General features: G+C 33.6%; 2 protein-coding genes across 3 annotated transcripts; one reads left to right on the top strand and one right to left on the bottom strand.

The window, feature by feature from the left end:
* LOC123897633 (protein-L-isoaspartate O-methyltransferase 1-like) lies at nucleotides 1-3,863 on the top strand. The gene is made up of 4 exons (XM_045948348.1): nucleotides 1-284; nucleotides 894-1,164; nucleotides 2,732-2,896; nucleotides 3,322-3,863. Exons 1-4 carry the CDS (start codon nucleotides 78-80, stop codon nucleotides 3,570-3,572), a joined length of 894 nt encoding a protein of 297 aa, XP_045804304.1. The 5' UTR covers nucleotides 1-77; the 3' UTR covers nucleotides 3,573-3,863.
* Nucleotides 3,864-8,026: 4,163 nt separating this feature from the next.
* On the bottom strand, nucleotides 8,027-10,324 carry LOC123897635 (28 kDa ribonucleoprotein, chloroplastic-like). Of its 2 annotated transcripts, XM_045948350.1 has the most exons (5): nucleotides 9,854-10,324; nucleotides 9,677-9,778; nucleotides 8,559-8,849; nucleotides 8,325-8,402; nucleotides 8,027-8,237 (listed from the first exon to the last, which is right to left on the bottom strand). In XM_045948350.1, the coding sequence occupies exons 1-4, from the start codon at nucleotides 10,232-10,234 to the stop codon at nucleotides 8,337-8,339; spliced, it is 840 nt and encodes a 279-aa protein (XP_045804306.1). In that variant the 5' UTR covers nucleotides 10,235-10,324; the 3' UTR covers nucleotides 8,027-8,237; nucleotides 8,325-8,336. The 2 variants fall into 2 exon arrangements, with proteins under 2 accessions (XP_045804306.1, XP_045804305.1); XM_045948349.1 differs by having other exon boundaries at nucleotides 8,027-8,402.
* Nucleotides 10,325-13,600: the final 3,276 nt, after the last annotated feature.

The raw sequence follows: 13,600 nt of genomic DNA, 5'->3' as shown, positions 1-13,600 counted from the left end.
TGATGGTATATGATGATTGGGCATGACAGCGTGTGAAAGAAAACTGTAGAAAGAAAGTGCGAGCGAGAAAAGTAGAAATGAATGCGAGCTACAGCTATTTTCCTGTATTGGTGGCGTATGATTCCCGCGTCTCTTGTTGTTATGCTGCAACAACAACAACATCACGCACTTCTCATCACCGTTCTATTGTTTCTCTATCTTTATCTTTCTCATCCTCCAACCTCCTCTTCTTCCAAAACCCTAATTTCCTTACGGGGAACAACACTATCTTCGTTACGATGCAGGTAATTTATTTAACTATTCTAGTATTCATTTATCTTAAGTTTTTCTACCTATCATACATAACATCTTTTTCTCATTTACCATTTTTCATCTTTATAAGTGGGGACCGAGATGAGTTAAATTGTTGTATTTGTATGTATGTATGTATGTATGTATGTACGTTTTAAGCTGAAATCGGGTGAAATGTTATCTCATTTCACAAATCTTGTGTCCCTAGGACTATGGATGTAGTTTTTTTGGAGGTTTAGTTTTGCCAATCAAAAAGGTTTTACATTTCGTTCATGTGTTGAATATATAATATGTTAGTGATGGTTTAAAAAAAAAAAAAAACTTTAGTTGTTGGCTATAATTCACGTTGGTCCCATCATAGCCTGACAGGGGGACTCATACCATTAGGTTAGAGACCCAATAATAAGAAAGCAATGAAAAGAGTGTGTGTCAAAAGATATGTTGCACGTTTCTACTTTTCTAGTCATTATATACAGTAGCTATTTTAGGGAGAAAGAAAAGAGAACAAGAAATAAACCAAACAGTGTTACTTAATCACGTTCTTTATATTTTCTCAGTATTAAAAAATTGACTACATTTATGCTTTACTTCGAAAAATACAGCGGTTCTGCTCTGTGAGTGGCATAAGTAAGAACAAAGCAATGGTGGAGAGGTTGCAACATTTTGGAGTAATCACATCAAGTAAGGTGGCTGAAGTAATGGAGAGTGTTGATAGAGCTTTGTTTGTACCCAGTGGATCAGCACCTTATGATGACAGTCCCATGGCCATAGGCTACAATGCCACTATATCTGCACCTCACATGCATGCTACCTGCCTTCAGTTGCTGGAAGAGAATTTGCAACCTGGGATGCACGCCCTCGACGTTGGCTCTGGTATGTAACCTCTGTATAATTATTTATTTCTTTTCTAAATTCTAATCTATTAAACAAGTTTTGCTAGGCATTTCAATTACTATTTTTGTTTATTTAATTATCTGTTGTTGTGTTATGGCATAAATGCACTAGGTAAAATTAACTAGTTGCGACTTACTTTTTTTATGTGACTGTATAACCTAGACTAGTTGATGACGAGTGGTAGTGATAAGGATGAGTAGAGAAAACGGTACATTATAAACTGATACCCTGAACACTCATTTGAGTAGGACGGGGATGAAGAGTTGCTTCTGAGCTATACACTCTATAGTTCGACCCTTGGAGGAGTTGTATAGTCAGGCTCAGAGCAAGATGTTTTGATAACATACCGTGATTGTGTTTGTTGAAAGGAAATTAGAATCTGGGTTCACCTATTGATTTGCGCAATCCCAATACAGCGTCTAGATTTTGTTGGTTAGAAGATGTGACATATCACATATGGAATTGAACAACTGATGTAGTGATATTCTATATTAAAACAGTTTTTTCTTCTTTTTGCTTCTTGGCCTTTCACTACAAGAAAAACAGACTACCAAAAGCGTAAAGAGACAAGTTACTGGCGGCCTGAACCGCCACAAAGCCTAAAAAGGATTCTGCGTCTTACTGGCGGCTCAGACCGCCACAAAGTGATAACCGTCTGCAGCTTTAATGTGGCCACCACTAAGTTGGAATCCGTCTGCAGCTTCAAAACACAATTATTTATTTTGGTACAAAACACAATTCAGTTGCTGAAGATTTAATAAGAGATTGGTAATCTCTTCCATTTCAACCTTGATTGCTTCAACTTCATGGATAAATTCAGTTGTTCACAATCTTTCTGTGCTTGTTTCTTCAATTCTACATAACTTAGGAATGGTTTTGTCATCGAGTCATTCATCTTTGCAATGTTTTTTCTAAACCCCGCCTTCAAAAAACAAGTAAACCCATAATCATTACAACAGAACAATGAAAATATTGAAACAAGAAAACATTGTGATGACTGATGTATACATAAATTTATACCCTTTTTTGGAAAGATTCAAAAAATGAGTAAATGGGTTGTTTTATAAAGTGATAAACATTTATATTAACAAAGAAAAACAAAACCTTGATGAAATTCAAAGTTGGGGGAAGAAGAAGAGTGTGAGAGAATAGAACCTTGATGAAACCATACAAACGTTGTTGAAAATCTTGAGATACTTTGAATGGCATTTTTTTTTTAATTCCGCATTACTTTGCAGCGGTCAAAGCTGCCACTAAATTATGGGCAACATACCGGCTGCCGGGCTTAAGCCGTCACTTAATGAAACGGCTAGACCAATTTACTGGCGGCTTAGGCCGCCACTAAATTATGTCCTTTTAAAAAAAAAAATGTTGTGAGGGTTTTTTCTCACTTAGTGGAGGCTTAAACCGCCAGTAACTTATAGGGGGTCTAAAACTGCCAATAAGTGTTAATTAAATCTGTCAAAAACTTAAATATTCTTGTAGTGTTTTCTCATTGTTTTCTTCCCATGGTGTTTACATTTTCCATCTTCTGAGCTGTTTGCAGGAACAGGGTATCTGACTGCGTGTTTTGCCATGATGGTTGGACCCCAAGGCCGTGCTGTTGGTGTAGAGCATATTCCTGAATTGGTTTCCCTTGCAAAAGAAAATATTCAGAAAAGTGCTGCAGCTACACTATTGAAAGATGGTTCCCTTTCTGTTCATGTCGGTGGTATGATTTCAAAAATTTATGTGAATCTGAAAGATTGAAGCTTTTCATCTTAGCATGGCAATTGAATCTAGTTGACTATGAAAGTTGAATCTAGACCTTGTTTCAGGTATAAGGGATGAAGACATAATGCAAATGATTAAATAATTTTAATCCTGTTGAGTCCATGAAATAAACAGAAAATATAACCTATTTATCAAGATCTATGATTTCTTTGAGGTGATTGAATCCACTATAATGCAAAGTATAGTTGATCCAATCGTATTGTTAATTTTGTTATGATTATCTGAGATTTTTTTTGTGTGGTAATAATATATTCATGACAATTAAGTCTAGCTGATTCATTTAAAATTTTGAATTAGTGTTTGTACCAAAATGAAATAGTGCATTTATAATTTCAAATATTTGATTAATTGTTATGTTGACAGATGGAAGGGAAGGTTGGCCAGAATTTGCTCCTTATGATGTCATTCACGTTGGAGCAGCAGCACCAGAAATTCCTCAACCACTTATCGACCAGTTGAAGCCTGGTGGGAGAATGGTAATTCCTGTTGGTAACATATTTCAAGATTTAAAGGTGGTGGATAAGAATTCTGATGGTTCTATCAGTGTCCGGACTGAGACCTCCGTTCGTTATGTGCCCCTCACTAGTCGAGAAGCTCAACTTCGCAGCTACTAAGATGGAGCCGAAATCCTGAATTTCTGGAAGGCTAATGCTTCAGATGTCAATGTTTGGGACTTTGAATGTACACACGCCGTTAGAGTTTGTATGGTAATAGTAATGTTTTCCTGAATTTTGGAAGGTGCAAGTTATGCAGATATCTATCAGTGGTTTGAACTTGGATGTAAGCACATGCTGTTAGAATTTGTATAGTATAAAGGTTTGTGCTCTTCTAACAGGATAGATTCATGTAAACCACTTGCAGCAATTATAATTTTGGTATAAAATGAGCCTGTCTTCTGTTTTTAATTTCTAGTTTTGTTGTTTAATTTTGGTATAAAATATGAGCCTGTCTTCTGTTTATTAAGTACCGTTGTTTACGACTTTGATGAATAACTATTGGCTTTAAAATTTCAATCTGTTATTTTTATTTTTACAATAAAATAAGTTTAATTCATTCAAATTCTAAAATTGCAATAATATATAGTCAAAATTATCATGTGCAGGTGCATTTTTCATCCACGTTTAGAGACGTATACAAGTGATGCAGATAGCATTTTTTTGGACACAAGTGATGTATAGGAGCAACCCAAATAATATATATTTGGGCACACATAAAAGAGAGAAAAATAAATAATAAATAATTTAGTCACATCACTTGATATTAATTAATTATTTTATCTTTCACTTTTTTGTGTTTATGTGTGTGCGCCTAACATGTATTATTTATGGTTGCGCCTAACCAAATATTTCTCGTGATGTAGATAGTTAGACACTCACTAAAACAGACAAACTAAAATTCAAATATTAACAATCAGATTAAATTCTTCCACACATGATCTTTGATCAAACTAAAATTCAAATCTTAACAACCAAATTAAAAGATATGTGCATGTGTTTGCACAAATTGACAATATGTGGTCTATAAAATGACTAATTATGCTATATATTGACAAGACTTTTGCGAGGTTGAGAGGAAATTGAACATAGTGCTAGTCGTCATCAGCCTGTTACTTGAGATATAGTATTTATGTCTCTAAATCTATATATCATTAGTTGAACATGTAATGAGTTGAAATGGATCTATTGGTCCGAACGAACTAAACAACAATACCGTAAAACAGGAAAACCAAAATACTTCACACAAGACGTCAAACAAAACAACAACGTTGTACTTAGGAAATAATTTATTTTTTAAAAATTAAATATATGTATATAACACTTATTTAGACAAAGAACGATAAAAAACAACGAAGAGAGGTGTTTCTGAATAAGAAAAAATCCAAAATCATCTTTTCTCTATGAATGTATGAGAAAAAGAAGTTAAAAAGAAAATGAAGCTTCTATTCTCTCACTAAAACACTCTTCAATTTATAATAAAATATGATGTAAATTCCTATAAATTTTGTCACCTTGAACCTATCTCGATTAATAAAAACTATCCATTATATATGTAAAGGTTAAAATTCGAACCTAGAACTTTTCAATTTCTTTTATTGTTAGAACTTTTCATTTATTTACAGGGTGAATTTCTAAACAGATTGATCCTTCACATATAGATATGGTCTTAAGACTTTCGTTATTTCAGAAAAGTTGAAGAGTTTGAAAGAAGCATTGAAGAAGTGGAATCGAGAAGTTTTTGGTTTTAAGGATCTGTGTACTGACAAAACAGTGAAGGATTTGAACGAGGTAGAGGACTTAATTGCAAATGGGGATGTCGACCCGGCTGATTTAAAATCGAAGGAGTTGGTTAGGAATTTTTGGGAGCAAATTCATTCTAAAGAGAGTCTTCTTCGTCAAAAATCTAGAACGAAGTGGATTCAAGAAGGAGATTCTAATTCACGTTTTTTCCATTCAAGTATAAAGGGGCGTCGTCGCCGTAATCAGATCGTTATGTTAAAGAAATTAGAGGCCTGGCTAGAAGGAGTGGCAGCTATTAAAAAAGAAGTGAAGAATCACTTTGTTAAGCATCTTCCGGAAGACTGGAATTCTAGGCCTTTTCTTCAAGGTGTTGATTTTAATTCTTTATCAGTCGATGACAATGCTTTTCTTTTACCTCCTTTCGATGAAGCAGAAGTAAAAGAAACTGTGTGGAGTTGTGACGGTAACAAGAGCCCGGGTCCAGATGATTTTAATCTTCATTTTTTCAACGTGTGCTGGCCAATTGTGAAAAAAGATTTGATGAACTTTCTAGCTGAATTTCATGAGAAAGCTGCTTTACCAAAGGTTGTGACTGCTTCTTTTTTGACACTTATTCCGAAGAAGGATCATCCGCAGGATCTTTTTTATTACCGCCCTATTTGTTTGATCGGGAGCTTGTATAAAATTCTTTCAAAAATATTGGCGAATCGTTTGAAAAAGGTGTTGGGAAAATTGATCTCATCTTGTCAATCAGCTTTTCTACCACAACGTCAGATTTTAGATGGGGTGTTGGTTCTTAATGAAGTCATCGATCTCGCCAAACGTAGGAAAGATAATTGTCTGTTGTTCAAAGTTGATTTCGAACGCGCTTACGATACAGTTAGCTGGGGTTTTTCGGATTGCACGATGTCTAAAATGGGTTTCTCGGAAGGTTGGTTAAAATGGATGCGAGCATGTATCTTCGAAAGTTCAATGTCCATATTGGTTAACGGCAGTCCTACTGAGGATTTTAAAGTGGGAAGAGGTTTACGTCAGGGTGATCCATTATCTCCGTTCTTATTTCTTATTGTCGCAGAAGGCTTGGCAAGTATGATGAAGAAAGCTGTTGATGTAGGCAGGTTCAGGGGCTTTAAGGTAAATGTCAATCTTCACTTCCAATTGTTACAATTCGCGGATGATACTATTATAATGGGAGAAGGCGGTTGGGAGAATTTTTGGACTATTAAGTCTATGCTTAGAGGTTTTGAACTGGTGTTCGGTTTAAAAATTAATTTCGTGAAGAGTAAACTCTACAGTATCAATGTGGGTGCAAGACTTCTTGAAGCTGGGGCCTCTTTTTTAGCTTGTAATACGGCGACAATTCCCTTTAAATTTTTGGGAATACCGGTAGGAGCTAATCCGCGAAGGAGAGAGACTTGGAAACCTGTTGTGGAGGCTATGGCTAAACGTTTGAATTCTTGGCATAACCGTCATTTGTCCTTCGGTGGTTGCATCACTCAGATTAATTCTGTTTTGGCTATTATCATGCGTCTTTTGTTTTCAACAAGCTGAGGACGAAAAACATCTTTTCTTTTCATGTCCTTTTAGTAACGGAGTATGGAACAAAGTTTTATCTTGGTTAGGGACATCGTTACAAACCGAAGTCGAAGGTAGAGATCATTTTCTTTTATTTGGTGATTTGTTCAAAATGAAAGACAAAGGTCGTGTCAGGTACTTAGTATGGTTGGCAACCACTTGAAATATTTGGAATCTTCGCAATAAGGTAATTTTTAAGGGCAATATTCCGGATCTTTCATCGTTATTGGAGACAATTAAACTTCATTCTTGGTTGTGGTTCACTAGTCGGTATGGGCGTAGGACTTGTACTCCTTTTCTTTTTGGTGTTTAAATCTTTGTACTCCCTTATAATAAATTTTTTATTATAAAAAAAATAAAAAATATGGTCTTATTACCGGTAATTTTATGACGGCAGTCAATGGGGTAATTGTTTTTTAAAGGAATACTTGCATGGTCACTAACATTTGGTCACACATGTTTGAAAGAAGGTATAAAAAAATTAAATAATATGTATTTTTGAAATAATTTAATGGTTATGCTAACCGGTGCCCCCGGGGCACTGGTTAAGGAAACCAAAAAAGGAAATTTTTAAATTGAAAATAATACTTTTTAGACTTTCAAGGCGTTGACCGCACAAAGTTCAATGTCATATTACTATATTTGCTTCCTTAAACAGTGCCCCGGAGACACTATTTAGCATTTTCCATAATTTAATAATATATGTTTTTATATTTATGTGACAAAATAATGGGTTTAAATATTAGTGACGATACAATTATGCTAACTGTAGTAGTAATAAATACTTATTGCTTAAAAATGAAATTTAAAAATTAAAGAATTGAAATTTTGATGGAGTTATAAGATTTGACTTGGTTGTTGGAGTGGAAGCGTTAAGGAATGAAGTGATCTAAGAAATGAAAGTTTAAAAATAATTGGGAGTCTAATGAAACAATTTAAAAATAATTGGTAGTCTAACAAAAATAACAAATATCAGTTTTCTATGGTGTGAATGCTATTTTATAGGATCTCTAATCTTCGTCACCCCTTCCTATGCCAATAACTAGAATTAAAAAAAAAGAAAAAAGGTGTTTACAGCTTTTTGTAGAAGTTTTGCTTACAGCTTTGCTCATATGATTGATACTCAACTTGCTACTATTTTAAAATTATAATGTTCAATTGTCAAACAAAGCACAAGAGTCATGCACTAATACAATAAAACACACCAATATGACATATTAAGTAATTCATCCAAATTAAGTAAAGTCTATAAAACATGAAAGAAAATCTACTGGTAGGGTTTTATAGACTTCTACAACAGTAGCAAGAGGAAATGCCCCCTTGCCCTTGCCAGTTTTTCTCTTTTCATAAATTGTAGCAAATAGTCAACAGATAAATTGTAGCTAGCAATAGTCAACAGAAAATGAAACAAAACTTACTTTCAATCTGGACAAATAAATAACAGTAATCTAGCATGGAATTGGCTGCCTGAGAAGAAAACTATATTAGAATTGACACTATATCCTCAGCTATTAAAACAGAGAAATAACTCTAGCAATGTTGACAGGCGATTACTTGATGTGCTGCTCAAAAAGAGTTACGCCTGGGCCTGACTTGAGCAACACTCACTCTTATTGTCCTGCCATCCAAACTCTGCAATAAAAGAAGCACATATCAGAAAATCGTCGAAACACATACTCTACAAGCAGTCCTTAATTCAAATTTAGTGTATTGTTTCACCCATTTCCAGAACATTTCATTATCAAAGCATCTAACTATTGATAATTTAACAAAGTACTGAATTTATACCTGACCATCAAGAGCAGCGATGGCATCATTCATTTCCGTTTCATCAGACATTGTGACAAAGCCAAAGCCACGTGATCTACCAGTCTCCCTATCATAGATTACTCGAGCACTGACAACCTTACCATGTTCACTGAAAATTTGTTCAAGCTTAGCATCATCAACTTCCCATGCCAAGTTACTAACATAAACTCTTATGACAGGTTCAAAAGTACGAGGTTGACGCTCAATACGCTCAGGCCGAGATCCTCTTGGAGAAGCTACGTTAACAGTCAACGATCTTCCATCATAATCCTGTTACAGAAAAATGGATTAGAGCCAAAATAAAAAAAAAACTAAACAAAATAAAGGCAATTAGAAATAAAACACCCATATAAAATATGTACTTTGCACATAATAAAAGGATTTATTAATAAGTTCATCTTCCTCTATTTGTTCAGTTGAAAATTTCCACAATTCATTACAACTTTACAAAAGTAAAGAACTTAAGATAGGATTAGGAACCAGGAACCGCCAATACTTCAATAATTCTCAAACTAGTATTAACTTCCTTGCATTACATCTTAGTTTTTCAAGTTTCTTTTTGGTTACCCTGACCGTGATATTGGTATGAAGTTTCCTCCGCCGTTAGCGATGACTAATCTCCTTCGGGGAACCTGTGGGGCACACAAGGTGGATTCTGCCCCTCCCAGCCGAATATTTTCCATATGTGTGAGCCAAGAATCGAACCCATGGCCACATGCTTAAGGGGACCAAGACCCTTACCACTTGGACCAATTCATTGTTGGTAGCTTTTCAATTTTCTTTGTTGTAAATTTATAGTTTAGCTTGATATGCAAGGCATACAACAATAATTGAACATACACTCTCATATACTCCCTCTATCTCTTGTGTGTGTTTAAAAGCAAAGATTATTTTTTAGTTCACCGAACAAGGGATGTATTTGGTTCATATTATGGATGAGATACATCGGTTATTTGATGAACCTGAAAAAGAAAACTTTGTTTATATATTAGACTGGAGGGAGTAAAAAACAGTGTATTCGATCTTGGAACATTGACATCTCTAGTATAATTTAGGGTATTTATAAAAATATGAAATGTGTGTCTAATTAAACTTACATAGCGGTTAAACTTCTGGACAGCAGACTCAGCTTCTTCAACAGTACTCATGGTTACAAATCCAAATCCACGACTCTGGTCAGTATCCCTATTATAAATAACCTAAAACAAGAAAAATTCAATTTAATTTCAGAACAAAAATAATGAGAATTGAAAATTATGTGAGTGAGAGGTGACCTCAGCAATCTCGACGGTACCAGCCTGTCCAAAAAGCATGGCTAATTTCTCACTACCAACAGTATAAGGCAAATTTCCAACAAACAATTTAGCATCTTCGGGTGGTTCAACGAAATCTCCTTCAGAAGAATCTTCTTCATCATCACCATCGAGAAGTGCGGCTTCCTCTGGTGAAGTTGTTAGGGTTTCGCCTTCTTGAGCGACGAATAAGGGATGAGGGAGAGAGCGATTAGTTTTGAGGGAGAAATGAAGTTTGAAGAAGGTAGGTTTGGTTTTGGGGTAGACGAGGGAGGAGGGGGAAGAGAAGAGGCGAGTTGATGATTCGGCTGATATGGTAAGAAGGGATTTGAAGAGGGGTGTAGTTGTGGAAGTGATAGACATGGTGATTGATAGATAGATAGATAGATTGAAGGAAGGAGAAGAAGCAAAGTGAAGGAAGGGTTTAAAACGAATCAAGTTGGAAGAAAATGAGGATAAGGGGTTTAAATACTACTTATTCTATGTTTGGTTACGCGGTTAGAACAGTCCAACGCGCTTCTACCTCTTTAAAACGTGATTTTGACGTGTTTGGTTCTCCATCCACACGCTGCCGCGGTCGTACGTTTTATGTTCAGAATCGATTTTGAGTGAAGCTGCTTTTTCTAGCTTCTAAAAATCGAGTCTCCCTGCCGCAGAAATGCATAACATGATTTGTCCCTTTTACCCTCTTTGGATTGAACTGCATCAACAATTCTAATCACTTCTTTTAACATACCTTTTTATTTTTGACAATTTCTTTCACTTACCTGAGCAACTTCTTTGAGAACTCCATTGCTCCATTTATTCTGATCACTATTTATTGTTATCTGCGTCGTTTTTGTTTTGTTGTGAAGATATTTTGGGTGTGTTGAGAACAACTTGAAACTTGAAGATGACACTTTTTTCTTTTTTTTTAGAAGAAACGGTGCTTTTTGTTTTCTGGGCCCATTTACAAAGCTTGTCCTACAATTGATACAATATTTTAATTTTTTTTAGCAATTGATACAATATTAAATAAAGTTTTTACTAGTTACCAATTGTTCTTTTAACTAGTTACCAATTGATACAATATTTTAAAAAACATTTAGAAATTTTGAATTTTCCACTATTTTATATATAGAATAATAACATATTTCTATACAATATTTTAAAAATTGATACAATCTTTTACCCCCTTATAAAATATTATATATTTTTTTGACTAATATTTCCGTTTATTAATTTGAAAAATTACATAAATATTATTTAAAAAATTATACAGCATAAATTTAAATAATTATTTTATGTTAAATTTTAAAAAATTATTTAAAATTGAATAAAAAAATTGATCTATCCACACATATGTTAATACTCATTTTGGTCATTTACATATTCAAAAGCAATTTTGACACAAAATATCCAAACACATCTTTATACAAAATCACTTCTCTTGGGAAGGTATGCAAACATAAACCACTTTACATTAAACTCACTTTTACTCAAAATCAATTATACAAAAATCAATTCAATCAAAATCAATTCTGGCCACCGCTAAACCAAACATACAATTACTAGTACTACTTCTTCATTTGAAGTGAGCTACAAAGTCGTCATGTAATTTATACTTGAGAGAATAAAATGTGGTTTATTATCATTGATTAAGAGAGAGAATCTATTCCCGGACCAAGGGTTTTGGTAACAAAAATATTGGAATCGGAATTATTGTTAGTTGTTTTAGTGGTGATTAACGCTAAATTTGAAAAGAGGGACCGAAATCAATTGATGACATAACTGATTCTCAAACCAGATTAAACCAGCGGTGAAAGCCAAAATATAAAAATATTGGAATTGTTATGAATATTATTAGTGGATGTCTTGGCCCATGTAATTGGCCCATTATGTTTACCTATATATAGATACTATGTATCACTATATTGTAACCCTAATCCTAATGGTGAATAACATACACTATTCTTTCTCCCTTTTCTCTCTTCTCCATCTATACTATTGCTTCTATTTACATTAGTTTATAACACGTTATCAGCACGAATGGTCTCACCAACTAAGATATGTAATCCTTCTTAATCAATTTTTAATTTTTGTATCGATGATTATAGGCTATACTGTTATAGTAATTCCATCATTTCTTTATGTATTTAATTGATTCAATGTTGTTTACGCTTCGTGATATCCGACATTTGTATGGTGAAGCATAACACTTTGATCATTAATATTACATAAAATGTTGATCAATTATTTATTTATTTATAATATGTATTTTGGATGTTTGATATTGTTTGAGTTTCGTGACCGACAATAGTTTGGTGAAGCATCATTATGCTTCGTGACCGATACCTGTATGGTGAAACATCGACACTTTGATCATCCAAAAGAACATAAACATGTTTAAGAATTCATAATCTTGGTTTCTGAAGAACCCTGAAAGTTAATACATGAATTCCCGAAGAATTCATAATCTTGGTTCCTAAAGAACCTATTCTTAATTAGTTCCTGAAGAACTTAGACATTTAATACATGAATTTCCGAAGAATTCATAATCTTAGTTCCCGAAGAACTTAAAAAAAAAAAATAATTAATTTTGTTCCTGAAGAACTTATGAAATATCATCATTTATCACCATGCATCCCTAATGGATTGCACATCAAAATACTTTTATGTGTTATATAGTTCCTGAAGAACTAATAAAATAAATTATTTTTCTCTTCAATGAATTCCAAATGAATTCAATATTCCTACATAATGATTTATTATCTAGTTCTTGAAGAACTCAATGGTTGATGATAAGCTTTTGTTTTTTTATTCTCTATTAATTCCAAAAAAAATTCAATAGTCTACACATCCCTGAAGGATTGCACAAATAATTATTTGTACATCATAAAGTTCTTGAAGAACTTTAAAATTTAATTTATTAGTGCAATTGAAGCACAAATTATGGTAAACCAGAAGTTTACAAGTCATATTAAATTTATCTTTGGTAAGACCGGTTGGATCATCCTGGATTTTTATGATGCGAAAAAAAATATAGATATGTATTGAAGGGCCTGAAGTTCCTTCATTCTAATAATTTTTTATGTGTTACTAGTTCCCAAAAGAAATTGATAATTTGAGAATCTGGACCATTTAGACATTTTGTGACTTGAATTGATGCATCAACTAAATTGGTCACATGCATATTTACTCACAACCAGAAGTTTGTGAGATTATTTTCTCAAATAGTTTTGCTAAGATCTCATTTTCTAAATTCTTAGAAAATATGTGATAAGTATCGTATGTCAATTGAAATTACTATATGAAACATCCGGTAGTATGTTCATACAAAAAAATGGACTTAAGATCCATTCTTTAGACGTCTAAAGTTAATTACATGACTGATACTTATGAGATCATAACTTCTAATTTATATTTTGGGAACATTCAAACATGTATATTGAGATACTAATTCGCATCAAGCCAACTAGTTATTATAAAGTTCTCCCCTAATTTACAATTTGAACTTTGTTTATAAACATGATTCCCATATAAGCATTTTTGGATGTGTTGTGTATGTGCAATTGCTCCAATAGAATGCATTTAAACGGTTCTTAAAGAATATTGGGAAAATGTATTTGATATGAATCTCCATCTATTATAAATCATTTTGAGCCAAAAATTGGAGAATTATTTACAGCCCTGTAGGCTGATTTTCAAGTGATTAATTAATTTTCCCAATATTAGGGGGGAGAATAAGCA

Source organism: Trifolium pratense, linkage group LG7 (assembly GCF_020283565.1).
Source record: "Trifolium pratense cultivar HEN17-A07 linkage group LG7, ARS_RC_1.1, whole genome shotgun sequence".
Classification (NCBI taxonomy): Eukaryota; Viridiplantae; Streptophyta; class Magnoliopsida; order Fabales; family Fabaceae; genus Trifolium; species Trifolium pratense.
The sequence above is the reverse complement of the archived record's forward strand: the minus strand, read 5'-3'. Positions and strand labels throughout refer to the sequence as shown.